General features: G+C 36.3%; 1 protein-coding gene across 1 annotated transcript in view; it reads left to right on the top strand.

Moving 5' to 3' along the window:
- The window catches only part of LOC149805056 (uncharacterized), a 374091-nt gene that overhangs the window by 314890 nt on the left and 38611 nt on the right, over positions 1-20590 (top strand). The window contains exons 80-84 of the mRNA XM_089946913.1: positions 3110-3312; positions 5317-5500; positions 15644-15814; positions 18156-18581; positions 19113-19263. Coding sequence (XP_089803039.1) covers positions 3110-3312; positions 5317-5500; positions 15644-15814; positions 18156-18581; positions 19113-19263 — 1135 coding nt within the window. The remainder of the gene's footprint in view (positions 1-3109; positions 3313-5316; positions 5501-15643; positions 15815-18155; positions 18582-19112; positions 19264-20590) is intronic.

The raw sequence follows: 20590 nt of genomic DNA, 5'->3' as shown, positions 1-20590 counted from the left end.
TTTCTCAGTATATTTTGTGTTTGTGTTCTTGTTCTAATCCATATGGATTTTTCCCATTGTGACAAGAATTTTGACCAGCTGCAGAACCAAATTGGTAGTAAAAATATATCTGTCATATGTGCTGTAATTCTGGTAGTGTAATGTATAGATTAAACTTTTACAGCCAAATTATGCTTTTTGCCACTTATAATAGCAATAATTATGCTCATACCTGGTGGGGGGTGGGGTTGGCATGTAGGGGATGGCCTGTGGTCCATCATCCATCATATTCCATTAACACCAGTTTGTTTTGTCTTCTAAACTACTTGAGGATTGCCATAAAATTTCATGCAGAAAATTCATCCAAAGGTCTAGTAGATCCTAACAGAAAATTTTGCTGCTTTTACATTAAATATGCCTGTTACAGCGGCCATCTTAACAATCTTATTATTGCTTCTCATGCTAAATGAATAGTCCTATCAACAAGGGGTCCTCACTAAACAATTTTTCTTATGATTTCTAGTTTTCACTACTCTTCCTAGATAGAAAGTCATGTAAACACTGAAAGACTTCATATTATGTCCAATTAATCCTGAATGAAAATGGTGTCAGTCTGGCCTTGATTGTGGTTGCCATGGCAATTGTCTTGAATATCTTGTTATTTCAGTTCCTCCTAGGTGGATTGGAATATTGACACAGGTTTTAACTAAAAGATTTTTTATAGTTGGTCCAAAATGAAGATGATACTGATTACATTCTGTATGTTTACCACAAACACCAATTTTAAAATCTCGTTATTGTTCAATAGTAATAGTTTCAACACTCAGCAGTGACAAGCAAGAAATGGTCATACCTTAGATTCCTGGAAATACTTTTTAGCCAGTGGTGATTTTTCTTAGCTATACTGGTCATTAAGCAGAAGAGCTTACGTGTTTACCATCATCCAGTCAATGTCATCTGCCGTTTGTTATCACTACTTCTCCTAAACTATTGGAAGGATTACCATGAAACTTTATACATGCATTTAATCCAAAGGTCTTGTTAGTCCTAATAAAAATGGTGCATATCAGACTTTCTATATGGCCAACAGGTTGGACATCTTTAAAATCTTTAATACTATTCCTTCTGAATGGATGAATCATATGGTTATAGTTTTGTTAGAAGAGGTTTTATGATGTCTGGTTGCTCGTAATGAAAATTGCACCAGCCTGACTTCCAATATGGCCACCATGAATAGATGGTGTTATTTACATGGGGTTTTCACTAAAAGACTTAATTATGATGTCTTGCTGGTTCTGAATCAAAATAGTGCCGTATCGTCTTTCCAGTGTGGCCAACATGGCTGCCATTATGAAAATCATACTATTACTGCATCTGCTGAACAGCTCATTGTATTGAAATAGGGTTCCCACTCGAAGACTTCTTAGGATATATAGTTCATTCAAAATTAATGTGGTGCCAGTATGAAATATATTATGCTCCTGCAATGTTTAGCACACCTGCACTTTAGGCCATGTGAGCTTATGGCATGGCCCTGTATGCATCATGCATGAACCACTCTTTGTCCACTAACAGTTGCATTTTAAATGTATTCTCAAAAAACACTGAACCAGTTTTTTTTAACAAAATTTGGCTGAGTGCATCCTTGCATAAAGGGCTTTGAAATTTGCACAAATTATGCTGACCTACTGTAAAATATGGCCACCATTACTAAAATATAATAAATTTCAAATGGCCTTTCTCAAAAACCAATGAACAGAATTTGATAAAATTTGTAAGATAGTGTCCTGGCAGGAAGACCTTTCAAAATTGTACAAATGATGCCTGTATGCCTTCAAATAAGTCTACCTTCAGGGTCATATTATCCAATTGGCACAGTAGGCAATGTGCCTAGGGCCTATGTAAACTGAAAGGCCTATGGAAAAAAATGTGACCATGTTTTTTTTCCTTTGTATCATAAAAACTGTAACAAAGATCTCTTCTTGAATAAATATATTTTGTTAATGACCATATCAAGATAAATTTGATAACCCATCTACCCATCAAAATTGGTAACCCCATAAAAATGCATAACCCAAAATGGTCAATGAAATAAAAGTACCTAGGGCCTGCAAGGACATTAATCCAGCCCTTGCTGCCTTTATTACAAACAGAAAAGGAACCATTATGAAAATTACTAAAACCGTGAAACAGCTACTTCCCCAAAACCACTAAATAGAATTGGACCAGACTTGACAAAACTTCCTTCACATAAAGACATTTCAGTACAGATGGTTCTGATCTGAGATCAAATATGGCCATCATTAAAAACAGAAAATTCCTTAAATTACTTTTTCTCTAAAACTAATGAATAGAATGTGACCAGAAAGCATCCTAGTATAATGGCCTTTCAATTGTATACAAATGATGCCAGTCTGGTGTCAGAGATGTCCAAAGTTACTAAAACTGGAAAAACATTGAAAGATGTCATCAGAAAAACTGCTCAACACAATTTGACCACTTGATGAAGATATAAAAACCAGAGCAATCTGGTACAAATTGTTTCTAAATGATATGCAATCAACAGCATACAGGAAATTTCTACAGAAAGGATTGTTAAGTTGGCCAAGATTTTATGGTCAACTGAGCTTGCTTTTGGTTATTCAGCAGATATTGCCAGGTGAACAATCTTGTGCTTACTTGGGCCTCTTGTTGGTATGGTTATTGCCCTTTTTGTTCTGAAACAAATGCCCTGTAAAACAGAATCTTGTGAATGCAATTGGTCTTGCATTCTTGATGGCTCACTACAAAACTTGATATGTATTTTTATAGTCATCTAAAGATTCATATGCTGACAAATCTTTCTTATGCAGTTTTTGCAACAGTTTTGTTGACATTTTTGACTTGCAGCTGGTTGCAATAAATGATAGAATTATGTGTATTCTCAAAAACAGTCTGCAAAATTTTACTAGATGTATGAATTTCGCACTTGAATACTGACCAATCACAGTACCCTCAGTGTTTCTGGAATAGTTATGCACTGTTTTGACTGTAGACTCATTTTTATTATGGGGTTAGGAGTGTGATGACGGAGAGGTGGGATATTTAAATAGTTCCTCATTCATCTAGTTTGTTCTGATTCTTTTTACAGTCAGAGCTGTGCTTGGGTCAGGACTTGACACCATATCAACCTCTGATGGATTCTATGTGGATGTCACACCACCTACATTTGACCCAGATGTAATGTTTTATGTGGATGTAAGACAAGGGGAGTTCACTCCAGTACAATTCCAGAAATCCCCAGACACAATTAAAGCTGTATGGCTGTGTGAAGATAAAGAAAGTGAAATCAAGGTATGAAGGTCTCCACAGATAAAATTACAGGAGTACCATATATACTCGCGTATAAGCCAAAGATTTAGGAAAAAAATAAGGCCTGGAAGAAGGGGAGTCGGCTTATCTGCGGGCCAAGGTCCATGTCTGAAATTTTTAACACTTTTTTCCCTCGATTTCCAGTATTTATTGTTTCTGTCGATCACCAAAGATGAGATCACATGCCTAATGATGCCACATGGCTCATAAGATTTGTGCTGTCCTGATGTGAAACAGATATTTTTTTTCTAACTTAAGTGGTACGATGATGAATGAAAAACATGTTTTAACATACTTGACGTCTATTTGACAGATGTCCATCCACCAGAAAATGCAGCCATACATGTTATTTGAGCCATGGTGGTACGTGTATTTTCCAAAAGAACCACCATATTAGTAATCTCCAGTCAAGTATTTAACCCTCAGCTAATCAGTAATTATTAAACTCTACGGTATTGTACAAATGCATGCTAGCTTATTTCAGTGTAAATTTGAAAAGAATCTACATAAAAAAATAAAAGAATTATAATACTGAAGGTATATACAACAAACATTTTGATAGAGAGTTTAAATACATGTACAATAGTCTTAAAGGAACAATAGCGAGAGGCTCCATAGGGGTTTGTTGTGTGCACACTTAGGAAGGGTAAATAACAGGGCAATATACGAGTCAGCATGAATAATTGTAAAACAATATAATTTGTGGGATTTCTTTGACAGGTGTTTTAGAAGTAATCGGCAGCCACAGTTTATATACTACTGTTGTTTAGTTGTTTGTAAAGCAAAGTGGTTTGTTAGCGGTAGAGTGTTGTACAATAGCTACCATATGCTTTATCTGTGGTAAATGCCTTGGGGATAATAGGTTTGTTTTGTTGCACAATGCCAATGACTTTACTAATACATGCCGACTCTCAGATGTATTGTTTAATGAGATATGGTAGTGGACATGGTTTCTGCTCAAGGTTATAAACTGTCACAACACATGAAAGATGTGGGCAGAATGGGTTTGTTCAGGGGCTGTGAAAATGACAAAAGGTGGGAATTTAATGAGGCCGGACATCAATTTGGTCACCAAGTGGGTAAAAGAAGCGTGGGACTCAATTCCATCAGAAATGATTGCAAAATCATTAAGGAAGTGCTGTATCATCAATGCCATGGATGGAACAGAGGATGATGCTATATTTCAATCCGACAATGATGAGGAGAGCAAGAAGGAGAACAACACACTATTGGATGACCATGATGACAATGATGACGTATATGATGAAAGCACGCCCGTAACAGAAGCCGAGTTTCGTGAACTGTTTGGCGAGTCTGATACAGAGCCCAATTTTGAAGGATTCTAACAGTGATAGAACTTTTATAATTCATGATTTTAGAATGAAGATTAATTAAATTTCCATTAAGACTTAACACTTAAGAATTGTTTTTATTTCAACATATAAATTAGCTTTCTTACTTTCATTTTATTTAATAATGTGATTTGCCTAAATAAATGTATTCAGAACTCACTTTGTGCATTTTGTGATGTACCGGTAGTCTAGAAATTATGGGTCGGCTTATATGCGGGTCATGCACTTTATAACAGTTTTACCAGTTCAGTTTAGGGGTTCGGCTTATACGTGAACAGGCTTATACTCGAGTATATACAGTAATATATATTGAAAACTCATGATTTTGGTAAACTAACCCAGCTGGATTCAGAAACATTAACATGTAGCTATTGCATAGAAATAGCAATAGACATTTGATTTTCCAAATCCAAAACAGTAGTTTATAACATCAGGTTTAAAGCAAAAAATACATTACAAAAAATATTTTATATAACACTCTGTCAGATTTTATGAAGTAGTTCATAATAAAACAGGTTCTGATGTTCATGTGATCAAAGTTTTTGTCAATATTTTAAAGTTTCTCATTTTCAGTATGAAATTAATACATGTTAAAAGTATATATCCTTAAATACATGTTCTTTCTTAATTGCAGAACTGTAAGTGGGCTATTGGCACTACTGTAGGAGGTCAGGAGATTCAACCATTTGTTTCTACAGGAACATCACTGGGCATCAACTCAAGCCTGGAGGGAATATTACAACATAACAGAACATACTATGTCAGTGCAAAGTGTCAAAACCAGGCTGGACTTACTACACTGCTTGTCTTCTCAAAAGGTATTCACAAAATATTTAACATATACATCGATGTAATACCAAGACAATATTTGGATGTAAATTGTCAAAACCAGGCTGGAAACTGCACATTTCACCCTTTCAAAAGGTACTAACAAAATATATATTATAATATACCTTAGATGGGATTAATGGGTTCTTCTAATGTTTATAAAATCTCAAATCACATCAGTTACAAACAACATAACAAATTTATCCCATCAAAGTCCTTACTTTTCAAATTAAATTTCATAGCCCATCATTTCATATGTGTGCATTCATATTCAGTGTCAAATATTATAAAAAATATTGGACTATGGCATATCTTTCTTTTGTCAGTGACAGAGATCAAGTATTTTATGCTTTTAAATATTTTATTGTTAAAAATAGGATTGAATACATCTTATTTGATTTATTTACATGTTAAAATCTTGGTTAACATCTTCAGTAATGTCAGAAACATTCATGACCTTGTGATACAATGTTTATCCTTGGCACATATACATATAAGGCAGTAAGTTGCCTGATATGGGATTATACTGGACAGCCATTTGACATCAGTTACTAATGAAAACAAACGATTTTGTTTGAGGTGGGATAATATAACATACTAGTTAGCTTCTCTATAGATATTCACAAAATACTTTTGGAAAAATGTTTCAAGAAAAGAAAAGTATCAAGGATAAATGCAGTCTGATACATTAAGAAAGTTGGACTGATTTTGAGAATTGTTAGGATAGAGAGCTTAATCATATGTCAGTAGTAAAAAGTTACATGTTTTTCAAAAGCTCATCCCAGGATTATACTTGCTGGCTCATTATTCTAATCTGAAGGAATAAGGAAAAGTTTGTGGACACAGCATAATATTCACAAAACTCAAATGCTGTATCCTTGATAACAATAAACATCATATTAGTTAATTTTTCGTGAAATAAGTAGATATTTTTCAGTATTAATTATCATTATTAAGCCAGTTCTTTCCCTTCAGTAATTAAAATGTTTAGTCTAATTGTGAACTCAGCAAGTTTTGTTTAAATATGCAAATAAACAAAGAAATGCTAGAAAATGGAGATTGTGACTGCAGACTGTCCATCAGCAAGTATATACATATTCATTTAAGTTTGTTGCAAAAATTGATGGTGGCACGTGTGATGCATACAGTATAACAGTTGTATTGCATATACAAATATTCAGTTAATACTAAATATACATGCTTACATACACGTACTCACATTCCCATGCACACTGTACATGCATATATACACTCTGACCTTGTTATTGTATATACATATAACTGGTGTGTTTGGGGGTGAATTGGAAGGGTAGCACCTCTGGTGGGGGAACAGTCATGCCTCCTTTGGGATAGCTCATCCACCTTTGGTCCCACCATGCACCCAGCTCTCACCTGTGGCTCCAAGAAGCTGTAATATGTGCAGCAGCCACACCCCGTTAAACTGCTTTGACTGGTGGGATAAACCAGGTGAGGGTACTCAATGGGTTTTAAACCTTTGGTAAGTCAAGGCTTGCCTACCCAAGCATGTGAAGACTGGATTCGGCACATTGCATGGAAGAAACCAATAGCTAGTTCAAGGAGTAGAAATGCAATGCCCAGCAATGCACTGTGGAATGCAAAGAGCAGGATGAGGCATGTAGGTAATCCTGGTCATCCATTGCATCTGATTCCATCTCCAGCCATCTTAACCTTGTTTTGCCATTGGAACCAGATAGTCATGGATGAGGAGTGAGGTTGACAATGTGCAACTCTTCCTCACTTTAAACAAAGTCAATGCACAAGTCACTTGGTCATCCTTCTCCCCAAAGTCTTTTGGTGATGGATGAGCAACAAAGTGGCAGGTGTGGTTACACTGGTCATTCTTCTCTGACATGGAGCAGCAGTGGAGTTCGGCAGCTCCTTGAGCAACTGAGCAGCCCTTTTTAGGATTTGCACTGCTCACCTCCATTACATGAGGAAGGGGCTAGAAAAGGTGCCCTAACAATTGCCTGCTCCATCCTTCCCTAGTCAGCTAACTGTGGCTAGAGTGGACCCTTTATCAGCAGTGGAAACACTACAAAGAAAAAGATGAAAATCATTCTTCTCACCCTCGGCACATGGAACATGTGCACACTTTTGGACAGAAGTGATGCTGACAGACCTCAGAGGAGAACTGCCCTAATTGGCGTGGAGCTAGCCAGATATAACATTGATATTGCAGCCTTGAGTGAAACCCGCCTTGCAGGAGAGAGTGAACTTTGTGAAAGGGGTGCTGAGCTACACCTTCTTTTGGTATGGAAGAGGAAGTGAGGAGCAACGTGGGGCTGGAGTACACTTTGCAGTGAAGACAGATTTTGTTAACAAGCTAGCTGGACTTCCAAAGGATGTAAATGACAGGCTTATGACCATGAAACTCCCACTGCTGAATGGAAGAAAGCATGTCACGATCATCAGTGTCTACGCTCCAGCCATGGCCAATCCAGATGAAACAAAGGAAAATTTTATGAATAACTCCACTCTATCATAATCTGACAAGCTCATCATCCTTGATGACCTCAACGCAAAGAGTTGGCTCTGACAACATCTCCTGAGATGGTCTTCTATTGCTTCAGACCTGTGCAGAGCATCACCAACACAGTCTTCCACCTCCCTACCCACAACAGGATGACATGGATGCATTCCTGATCTAAGCACTGGCATCTCATTGACTACATGATAGTCAGGAAGAGGGATAGATAGGATGTATGGATAACAAAGTCCATGTGTGGTGCAGAATGTTGGACTGACCACCGCCTTGTAGTCTTCAAACTAAACATCCATATCCATATCCAACCTAAAAGATGCATGCAAGGCAAGAAGATTCCAAAAATGGCTGAACATTGCCAAGCTGCAGAACTCGAACTCCAAATCGATCTTTATCAGCACTCAAGAAAACCATCTTCATTCCACCCCTCTGGACACCCAGAATGTGGAGGCAGCCTGGGCGATCCTTGGAGAGCTGGTCTACAACACCACCACAGAGATCTTAGGGCCTTCCCCCAGAAAGCACAAGGACTGGTTTGATGAGAATTACAAAAACATCAGGCAGCTGTTGGATGAAAAACATTGCCTCCACAAAGCATACCTAAATGATCCAAAGTCCACTTCAAAGAAAGATGCCTTCAATAACATCTGCATGACTGTTCAACATAAACTTCAGCAAATGCAGGACTCCTAGCTGAGTAACAAAGCTTTTGAGATTCAAAGCCATGCTGTCAAGCATATTATGAAGAGGTTTTATGATGCAATGAATGAAGTATATGGTCCATCATCAGCAGGATCAATCCCTTTCCTCAGTGCGGATGGGAACACAGTGATCACAGACAAAGAGAAGATCCTCGAAAGGTGGGCTGAGCACTTCAGCTGTGTCCTGAACTGCCCATCATCCATCAATGATGAAGCCATTGATCGGCTGCCCCAAGTGCCAGTCACTGAATCACTGGATGACCCACCAACCCTGTTAGAGACCCAGAAAGCAATATGTTGCCTCTCTAGTGGCAAGGTGCCTGGCTCAGACTCAATCCCAGCAGAGATATACAACGAAGGCAATGCAGCTGTCAGGGAAAAGCTCCATCATTTGTTTCATCTCATATGACAGAAAGAGACGATCCCACAGGAATTCATGGATGCTACTATTATACACCTGTATAAGCACAAAGGAAATCTTCAGGCTTGTGACAGCTACTGAGATATCTCTTTGCTCTCCACGCAGGCAAGATACTTGCCAGGATTCTCCTCAATCATCTCACATCACACCTTGACCATGGACTCCTACCAGAAAGTCAGTGTGGATTCTGAAAGGAGCATGGAACCATCAACACGGTGTTCACTGCTAAGCAGTTGCAAGAGAAAAGCCAATAGCAGAATACTGACCTTTTCTCTACCTATGTCGACCTGACCAAGGCCTTCAACACTTTTAGCAGAGAGGGCCTGCAGAAGATCATGGCTAAGTATGGATGCCCAAGGAAATTTATCACCATGGTGCAGCAATCCCATGATGGTATAGAAGCTAGAGTCTGGAACAATGGTGAGACATCAGATCCCTTTCCTGTCTCAAATGGAGTGAAGCATGGCTGTGTACTGGCACCAACACTTTTCAGTCTCATGTTCTCAGCCATGCTCACTGATGTCTTCAGAGATGGAGACATGAGAGTCAGCATCAGATACCAAATTGATGGCAAACTGTTAAACCTCAGGAGGCTCCAAGCAAAAACTAAGGTCTCATCAGAGACTTTCTATTTGCTGATGACTGTGCCCTGAACACTGGCTCTGAAGCTGACATGCAAAGCAGCGTCAACAAGTTCTCTGATGCTTGCACAAATTTTGGCCTTACGATGAACACAAAGAAAACTGAAATAAGCAAGACTGAGGAAAACCATATGCTGAGCCAAAAATCACAGTCAACAGCTACAAACTGAGCGCAGTGAACAGGTTCACCTATCTTGGCAGCACTCTGTCCCAGAATGTTATAATATATGATGAAGTTAATGCCAGGATTGCAAAGCCAGTGCAGCATATGGTAGACTACATACCAACAGAAGAGGCATTAGTCTTCAGACAAAATTGAAGGTGTACAGAGCGATAGTACTCCCTGTGTTATTATACACCTATGAAACCTGGACAGTATACCAGCACCATGCAAAGAATTTGAACCACTTACACACTGCCTGCCTCAGAAGACTCCTAAACATCAAGTGGCAAAACAGGATACTGGATACTGAGGTCCTTGCCCAAGCAAGCCTTCACAGTATCTACACCATCTTGATGCAGTTACAGTTGCGATGGACAGGCCATGTAGCTCACATGCCAGACCACCAGCTTCCAAAAAAGCTCTTTTTTGGTGAGCTTGAGCAAGAAAAATGCAATAAAGGAGGCCAGAGAAAATGTTACAAGGTCACCCTAAAGATGTCATTGAAGAACTTTGGCATTAGCTATGACACATGTTAGCAGACTGCCCAGGACAGGGTTGTGTGGCGCTCTTCCATCACTAAAGGTGCTGCAGCTTGCAAGGCCAACAGGACAGCTGCAGCAGAACAATGGAGGCAGGTAAGGAAATCCTGAGCCAGTAACCCCACGTTCAGCGTTGCTACCATCCTATGTCCACAATGCCACAGAATATCCAGGGCACACATCGGCCTCATCGGCCACCTATGCAACCACAGATAATTTGTTCCTAATAAAACTCTGGATGACTAAAGTGGTCCTCATCAATTTGATGGACCAACTATATACATATCACCATACACATCCACACCATTGAGAGAGATAGAGAGATGGATAGACACACACATGTGCACATAAACATATATACCTGCAGGCATATATAGTCATGCAATATAATATAAAATAAGTACACAGCATATTAAAATATGACCTGTCTACCAGAATATAAATGTTCAGTCTTGTGCATGCACTTAAAGATACATCTTTTGGGAGGAGACTCAAATAATGTTATCAATAAATGAGTAGTATTCAAAATGCTTTACAAGTATGATAAGAACATTGTATGTGAAATATGAATATATAGTAATGCATGTTATAATAATGTAATTGAGATTAGAGGAATATAATAGTGAACTTAAGAACAAAATAATAATAAATAAAAAAATCATGTAATTTTAATAGCATTCATCTTATTATTATGTTAAACTAGTGCTTGATGAATATAATTTCCCCAGTTTTTAACATCTGTAGATTTACTTGGTATAGTAATTTTATGAATTTCAACTTACTCTGGCCTTTCCAAAAATAAGAGTTTCTATACCAGACCAAGACTATTTATTAAATCCTGGAATAACAATACATAAGGTTTCTTTCCATGATGGCTTCCTATATCAGAAAACATTAGGTTATATATAGTAGATATATATTTTCTTTTATCTAAGGAGATAAGCATAGTCCAGTATTGCAGAACATGATAATCTGTATAGGTGCCCTCCCCAATTCACCATATCCAAAATCATTTTGGGTAGGTTATTTAAATTGAAGATTTATGCAAATGCTTAAGTGCAACTGTTTAACAGCATTTCCTTCAATAAATCTCCATACGTCTGATCCATAATTAAGAATTGATGAAATTAGTGTGTCAAAAATTTCAGTTTCAGCATCATTTTAATACAGGAAAAACTAAATTCTCAAGAAAGAAGTGTTGTTGTTTTTTAAATGTCATCAAACCCATCCATTCTGGAAAAGCAGCCATTACCAAACTTTACAATTTTGGGAGGTCACATTGGCATCATTTTCATTTAGGACCAAGAAGATGTAGGGAGAAGTGTTTTAGTGATAAATAAATATCAATATCACCATCCATTAAAATGAATTAGTGATGACAAGATTTTCAAGATGGTCACCATGGCTTTCACGTTTATTTAGGACCAACTAGATATTATAAGAATTCTTTAGTGGCAACCCATGTTTTGAATAACCATCAGTTCAGAAGAAGCAGTTATAACAAGATTTTCAAGTTGGCAACTATGGCAGCTATACTGCCAGTCTAATTGGTACCATTTTCGTTAGGACCAATTATGTATCATAAAAAGTATTAAGTTAAACTATGTTGTTACAACTGTCGATTTAGAAGAAATACATGTAGCAATAACAAGATTTAATGGTGGACACCATAGTGACCATACTGGATGTAAGATCAGCACCTTTTTAATTTAGGACTAACTAATTATCATACAAAGTCATTTATTTATAAACAAAAACATGGGGGAGCACATTTCCTAACTTGTACAAATATTTATTATTGCAAATAATGCCTTTGAAACTTTTGTGCCAAAAGATTGTTGAACAAGTGGGAAAGAACCTCCTGTTGTAAAAGCACTTCCAAGAAATAAAAATGAATTAACAACCTCTAACTCTAAATCTTGATAGAAGAATATATTTTTATCTTCTACATGTATATTTCCTTCTTTGCAAAACAACATAACTTTTGTTTTGTTTTACGGTGTCACTTGTCACTCAGAGTACATAGGCCCTTTTGCAGGCCCTGTTTTGACTCACAAAATATAACTAGATCATCTGCATATAAAATCATGCAAATATTTTACCCAGATTTGACTTAAAGCATTGTTCCATAATTTTGCTTCTGCTTACTAACAAGTAAATTATTTCATGGATTCAAACTGAATTTAATACAAGGCTTTACAATAAGAAGACTTGGGTCAGTGTTTGATTTTAATCATTTTCTGTCAAAACACTATATTTCTAGCTCTGTTTGACTTTGAACTTTGCCCTTCAATTTCATTTATGAGTAATTGCTTTTGAAGGACCTAATGGATTTAAATCAAATTTGGAATGAGGCTTTACATTCAGAAGACATAGGTTTTATTTTCACCGTTTCCAGGCAAACATGTTATGGAGTTATGGTTTCTGTTTGACTTAGAACTTTGTCCTCTCCGTTCAGTCACTATTGAAGGACTCCATGGATTAAAACCAAATTTCTTATGAGGCTTTATATTAAGATCAACTCAAACTTAGATTTTTAGCTCTACTAGTCATAAACCAAAACTGCTTGTAGGATGGGGTTTTTTTGTCCATCATCCGTTAGCACAAATTTGTTATCACTACTGCTCCTAAACTACTGAAAGATTGCCATTATACTTTTTACACACATTCATCCCCTGGTCTAGTTGGTCCTTAATGAAAATGGATCCAATAAGGCCACTACAGTACCATCATAAAAGGTGGTCATATTTGCATAAGGTTTTCAATAACTCTTATGATGTCTAGTTGGTCCTAAATGAAAATGGTGATAACCTGATGTCTAATATGACCTCTACAGCAGCTATTATGAAAATCTTGTTATCTGTATGTCTAAAAGGATGGTCATATCAACATGGGGTTTTCATTAAAAGACTTCTAGTGATGGCTAGTTGGTTTTAAGTAAAAATGGTTCTGGGCTTGCATCCACTGTATCAGTCAGCTAGAAAATTTTGTTGTTGCTACTTCTCCTGAATGGATGGTCATATCTATGAGTTGTTGTGACTCAAAGACATCTTGTGATGGTGCTGACCTGATGTCCAGTATGGCTGACACAGTAATTATCTTGTAAATCTAGCTATCCATACTGCTCCTGAACAAAAAGCCATATTGCCATGGGTTTCACATCTAAAGATTTCTTATGAGAATTGGTTAGTCCTAAGTCAGAATGGTGATGCTCACACATTAAACATGGCTGTCACAGCTGCCATCTTGAGAATCTTATCACTCCTCCCCCTGAATGGATGGTTATATCAACATAGGGTTTTCATTAAAAGACTTTGTATGATATCTACATGGTCCCAAATGAAAATGGTGCCACTCAGATATCCAATATGGCCACCACAGTGGTCAGGTTGAAAACCTTGATGGAATAATCATATGAACAGTGGGTTTTCACTGAAAGTCTTCTTATGATGCCTAGTTGGTTGTAAATGAAATGGTGCCAATCTGATATCCAGTATGGCCACCACAAAGGTTATCTTGAAGGTAATATTATTGCGACTTCTCCAGATCATTGGTTATGGACATTGTGCTTTCATCAGAGGAATTCTTATGATGTCAGGATGATCCTAAATGGAAATGGTGCCAATCTGATATCCAATAAGCCCACCATGACAGAAATTCTGAAAATCTTGTTATTGTTTCTCCTCCAAAAGGGAAATTCCTATCAACATGGGGCTTTCACTAAAAGAAGTCTTGTAATATTTTGTTGGTACTAAGTTAAAATCATGTTGATCTGTTGTCCTAAATGGCCACCATGATAACCATCTTGAAAATCTTGTAATTGCTACTTCTCGTAAACGGAAGGTCATTTTGGCATGGGGTTTTCATCAGAAGAGTTCTTATGGTGTGTAGTTGGTTCTAAATCAAAATGATGCTAATTGAACCTCAAGATGGCAACTATAGTGTTTTTATTTCCATTCCTTCCATATGGATGGTTATGTCAACATGATATTTTCACCAATAGACTTCTTATGAAACCTAGGTCATTTAAAATGAAAATGTTGCCAATCATACTTCCAGTATGGCTGCTATGATGACTGTATTGAAAATCTGTCATAACTCCTCCTAAATGAATAGTAATATTGACATGGGTTTTTCACCAAAACACTTCTAATAATGTCTGCATGTTCCTAAATAAATATGGTGCCAATCTGAAATCCAGAATGTCCACCATGCACAGCAGCTGATTTGAAATTGTTATAATCTCTGAAGAATATCAGAGATGGTTTCAAAACTTACCAGCTAAAAGAAAGAAAGTGTCTTATCTTAAATACCTGGAAATTTTCTTTTCACCCATTAGATCAGGGGTCTCAAACTCAAATCTCCAGGAGGACCACATGAGGACTAGTATATTGGCCCAAGGACCACATCACTGAAATCTTTTCATACAGCAAAAATGGCTCATATAAAACGTAGCCACTTGAAATTTTAGAAACAAGAAATTAATGATGTAACAATCAAATTTGTATCAAAACTGGCTGGCTGTAAAGATGCATTATTAATTATTTTACAAATTCCTGGTGTCGTTGCAGGCCACAGGAAATAACTCCACTGGCCACATGTTTGAGACCCCTGTATTTGAGCATCATTGCCTTTGAGGGAAAGCATATTACTGTTTGACCACAACATTTTATTGTGTTTGTCCCAAAACATTTATGGTGTTTTAGCCTCTGACCTTGAATTTTGTCTTGTATATTGGCTGGTACATTGATGACAGCATCTAGTTTTTAAGAATAGGTGGCATAGGCCTCATTATGGTTGCTTTACATTATCTTCAAACTGAATGTTAATTGATACATTTTAATGATATCAGTTTTATACTCATTAAAGTTAATATCAAGATGTGTCAAATTAGTTTTACATTGCAGTACTAAAAGTGTATCTTTGTAATAAAAAAGTACGTCATTGTAACCAACTTTTTATGATTGACAGATTTTTTAAAAAATATTAATTTAACCTATACATTCAGGATTATATGCACCACATGCTTCATTATCCAAGACATGAAGACCAGCTTATTCATCATACTGACATGTATGCTAGCCAAGCATGAATTTGCAAAGAAAATTACATTGATGAGGGGACTCGTGTTTTCAAAATACTTTGTTCATGAATTGTTTTTGCAGGTGTTACAGTTCTGCTGTTAGCTCCTGATGCAAATCAAGTCTCAGCAGAAGTTGTTGGTGCTGAGAATTTTTCAGAGCCAGTAGATCCCCCAACAGCCAAGAAATCTGAGGATCCTACATCCATTGGAGGATCCTGGACTGTCAGTCCTGATCCCAGTGTCAGGAGATATGGTAATTTCATATTTTTCATCTGTTCTGTTTGTTTTCATTACTTTATTATCTTCATTAAGCAGCAGCAAAGATCAGTCTTGCCAATACTGTGAAATTCTCTATTCCCAAATCATAACTGTAGGTTATTAAAAGCCATCACAACCATATGCGAATCCACCACCTATCATCTCATTTCTCATAGTAAATTTAACGAAAGCAGAACCACCTTTCATTGTCACACATTCTTGTATACAGACAGTTTTAAAGATACTGAAAAGTTTTCTACTGCCATTGCAAAAATCCATGGCACTGTCTCAGGTTGCTTATTGGATAATGACTCCTTTTTTGCCAAAGAAATTACCACCATATTCAATCTTAGAAACAATTTCAACCTCTAAGGCAACAAATTGTATCCTCTTTTCTGATTCCAATTATACAATGAAAGCCTGGCAGAGCCTTACATTGTCAACCTATTAATATCCCAGTTCTTACAGAAATATGATTTTGCTTTGAAAAATTAGGGGAAAAAAGATTCCTGTACAGTTGACTGCCTAGCCACATTGCCATTAAAGTTGATGAAAGGCCCAAATAAAGCAGCCGGATCTACCACACATTCATCTGTTTCTAAATAGAAGATTCCACATAGTGGCTTCAGATATTACATAAATAGCATGTTGCATACATGTATACTTGGCAAAATATGTTGAATAAAGACTGTACATACTTTCAGAAATTCAGACCTATCACTGGAGAGAGCATCTACATATCAAACAAATTTTGTGTCACTGTCATATAGTACATATATGCCTGATTTATGCATACCTCATGAAGGGTGAACCTTGACTGGAGTGCACACCATGCCAGTGTCCACTGACATTGAAAAACATTATTGTTCAGCATATCAACATCCAACCAATGAGACAGAAGTATTTTGATGTGAGCTAGGTTAAGAAGCTTTTTGATGATTCGTCACCAGAGAAGATTATGAATTTTTTTAACCAATGTGGTTTATATAATAAAACCTCTGAGATTACATTTTAAGGTATTTTTATTTAATTTATCTTTACAGTTTATTTTTTATTCCTTTTAAAGAATTATAACATCATTACCATTTATAGTTGACCTTCTTTTTTAAGGATTTTTATTTTTTTATTTGTTTAAGCTGTATATTCTATTTCATATACCTTTGAAACACTTTTAAAATCTTTGCCTATTTTTTGAGGAGTGCATGTTAATATTTTTGAAGGGTTTATCTTCCTGAAGCTTGTAGCAATTTTTACTTTTACATAGCTAAACTTTTAACAACCTCCATATAGCCAGAATTGTACTGATGTTCCGTTAAACTCTATACATGCATACTTTTTCCAGTTGGTTATTTGTCTTTCATGTCCATCACTCTTACAGAGTAAAGGTGACAAAACACAATTTGTAATAACAAAAATAGTTTATCAGTCACTGGGTTTCTTTTTTATATTTGCAAATTACTGAAATGAAGATCACCTAGAAATCGCATCTAAAGACATGACAACTTTCAGATTTTTGTACAGTGATTTAATGGTGTGACTTGATGCATTATCAAGACTAGCATTCTCAAAAATCTGTGCAAACCGCTTCGGTGGCCTAGTGGTTAGAGCATCCGCCTCAGATGCGGGAGGTCACGGGTTCAAACCCTGGCCGAGCCATACCAAAGACTTACAACAATGGTACTAACAGCTGCCTCGCTTGGCGCTCAGCATTAAGAGGTTAGTGTTAGGACTGGTCAGCCTGGTGTCTGGATAATGTGACTGGGTGGGACATCATGCTACATGTCTGCGGCATGATGCCCTAGTGCTAAACATCACTATAAACTGTCACACTGCAGACATTGTAGCGATATGACTGAAATATTGTTAAAGCTACGTTAAAAATCTAAATCCACACACATCACACACAAATCTTTGCAAGTTGCAAAGAAAGAAAATGTGGAATATGTCCATATCAGTTGTGTCCCTTGTTACAAGGGTAACAAAAATATATTTCACAAGAGGATGTAACTGTTTGACCATTGTTATTTGACCTAATATGTTGGTGCAATTTTCTCAGTTAATATAATATGCATAGAGAAAACAACATGTAGTCATTATTCAATGGAACTGTGGTATATTACATATATTTTGTGTGAGATTTTAATATTTCTTGCATAAAATGTACAAATACAGGAGTATTCTCATACACATAAAATTCAAATACTTTTATTAGGAAGCTGATAAATTAAATGATTATGTTTTAAGTTTTTTTCTTTCTTTTTGGCATGGTATTAATTTTAGTATTTATTTCTGCCCATTTGGCATGTATAGCATATATAGGGTTTATTTTTTTCCAGATTATTGTGTTGGGAGCTCTGTAGATGTTCTTGATGATGTTTTCCCTTGCACCTGGGTTGGTTACAACACATCTGGAGAAGTAAAGATAGAAGGTGGCTACCTGCTGATAGACAATGTTAGAATAAGGCGCATCTCAGAACTTCGACCCCTTGCAGTTGAACCCAATGACACCAGATACCAAGGGGATGAATACAATGTGTACAACATGGAACCTGGACGGACCCAGTTTGTGTCAATAAGGCTGTGTAATGAGGCAATGCTTTGTACAGTAAAAGCTGTTGGCTCAGTAGTGGTTACATCACCTGAGTCAAAGATGGTAACATCACATAATGGAGACCCCACTGAGATGGAGATAAAAGATGATCAAAATGGAAGAAAAAAAAGAGACCTTGCCCTTTCTACAATAAGAATTAAGACACCAGCAGGTGTGTCCCTTTATTTGCAGTTTTTAAAAAATGTGTAATATGGTACAGGTGCACATTGTGGTCCTGTCAATTAGAATAGCACATATATTCAAGTTATGGATCATTCACTCATTGCATTGCAGACCAGTAAGGTCATTCTGAATTAGCAATTCTTTATTAGATCCACAGTCATATTTGTTTCATTTTTTGTATTAACGAAATGTTGCTGTATTACTTTATATTCATATTTCTCCCAACATTCATACCAATAATTTTTTTGTGTTTGGTGTTAGGCAGAGTCATATGTCTCAAAATGCACAAAATTGGGTAGTTTGCAGGTCAACTTTTCGAACATAAAGGACGAAAATAGTCCTAGGTCTTTAGACAAATATTTTACATTTTCCAGATGAACAATGTATTATTATAGTGCAAACATATAAAATTTTAAAATAATCTTTTCTGTGAGGGCAGAAACTTTAACTGTCATAAAATTTATCTCTTTTTCTGCTTTAGATGTTTTTGTAAATCAAAGACACATATATCTTTCTTCAGGTCTGGAGGAAGGCCAGAGCCTTCTTGTCACTACACTGACAGCAGATGATCTCAGTAAGCCATACAAATCGGATGCTTCCATGAATTTTGTCCCATACATCACTGATCCTAATATAACACTGGACCTGACAGAACGGCTTCTAACAAGAAGGTAGGTTGTAGTTTTGTTGGATTATTTCTCCATGAAATTAAATTTGCCAATCTGATTGTAACTGAATCTGACACAAGTGTCCAAACAATACAGCTATAGGAACTATAGGAACAAAGAAGCATATCAGTACAATTCCCAAACATTTGCCAATGATATTCACTCAAGGAATTTTGTCAGATTTGCAAATGTATGGAAAAAAAGCTTTTAATTGTTCATTTAGGAGATTATTTCTCAAAAAGAGCTGACAAATAGCTCAGGTTTGAAGACATATTTCCTACTGACAGAATAAATATAAAACATTTACACTACAGTAACTGTTTTAGCCTTACTGCCTGTTGAATGTTCAGAATAGATTTTATGATTCTGAGCAATAAAACATATTGTTAGGACCCTATGGTCTCCAACTAAGTATAATAAAGAAGTTAAACCAACAAGTTTTGTAAAACTTGGCAAATAGTTTATTGCTATAAGTTATAAAATGAAAATTTAAGAGGAACTTCTAGTATTGTGAATTAAATCCAAAATAATCCGTAAAGTTCTATCACAAGTCCAAAAGACTAGTGTTCCAAATGAATTCCCAGTCTTAAATGTGCTGATGTTCCAATAGCCTTGGATGTGCTGAAGTGCCACCACAGTCTTGATGTATCACAATGGCTTTGTCCAGAACTCCTTTGAATAAATTCACAATAATCGCAGAATAGTACTTTGCCCAAACAATCTTATGAGCACTTTGCAATTCCAATAATTAATGAAAATAAATGATTCCTCTCAAACTAAATCTAAACACAGTATTAATTACTTCTGCAGACTGAACATAAAATAAAAACAGTAATAAAAAATAGAAATGAATAATTGTTCACTTTTCTTCCTCCTTATATAAATCCCTATGATTCTATTGCAACTCAATATCTCAACACCTCCCATGTGCCTTCTGATCATTACAAAACATAATCATGGACAAAAATTAAAAACACAATATAGACATAGATAACATTACCAAATGTCATAATTTGAAAAAGAAAATTCAGATGTCTAGTGTCATAGATCAAGAGAGAAAATACCAAATAAATCAGTAAGTATTCATTAACATCACAATGCAAAACAGTCTTAATGTTTTGTAAAAGAATGTACAATTGTTTTTCACTATTCTTTATTTTCCCTGCAGCATGCAAAATATTGTTCATTAAAGAAATGATTACAAAATGTTAATATTGTATCTTAAGGTGACTCTGTTAAAATCAGTTGCTCATAAAAATTAATTTTAAAATCTATCAGCAATCTCAAATGTGAATTAAATACTCAGTTGTCACACTGTTTTTGTACAGAA

This window comes from Sinohyriopsis cumingii, chromosome 2, assembly GCF_028554795.1.
Source record: "Sinohyriopsis cumingii isolate HCF-2022 chromosome 2, ASM2855479v2, whole genome shotgun sequence".
Classification (NCBI taxonomy): Eukaryota; Metazoa; Mollusca; class Bivalvia; order Unionida; family Unionidae; genus Sinohyriopsis; species Sinohyriopsis cumingii.
The sequence above is the reverse complement of the archived record's forward strand: the minus strand, read 5'-3'. Positions and strand labels throughout refer to the sequence as shown.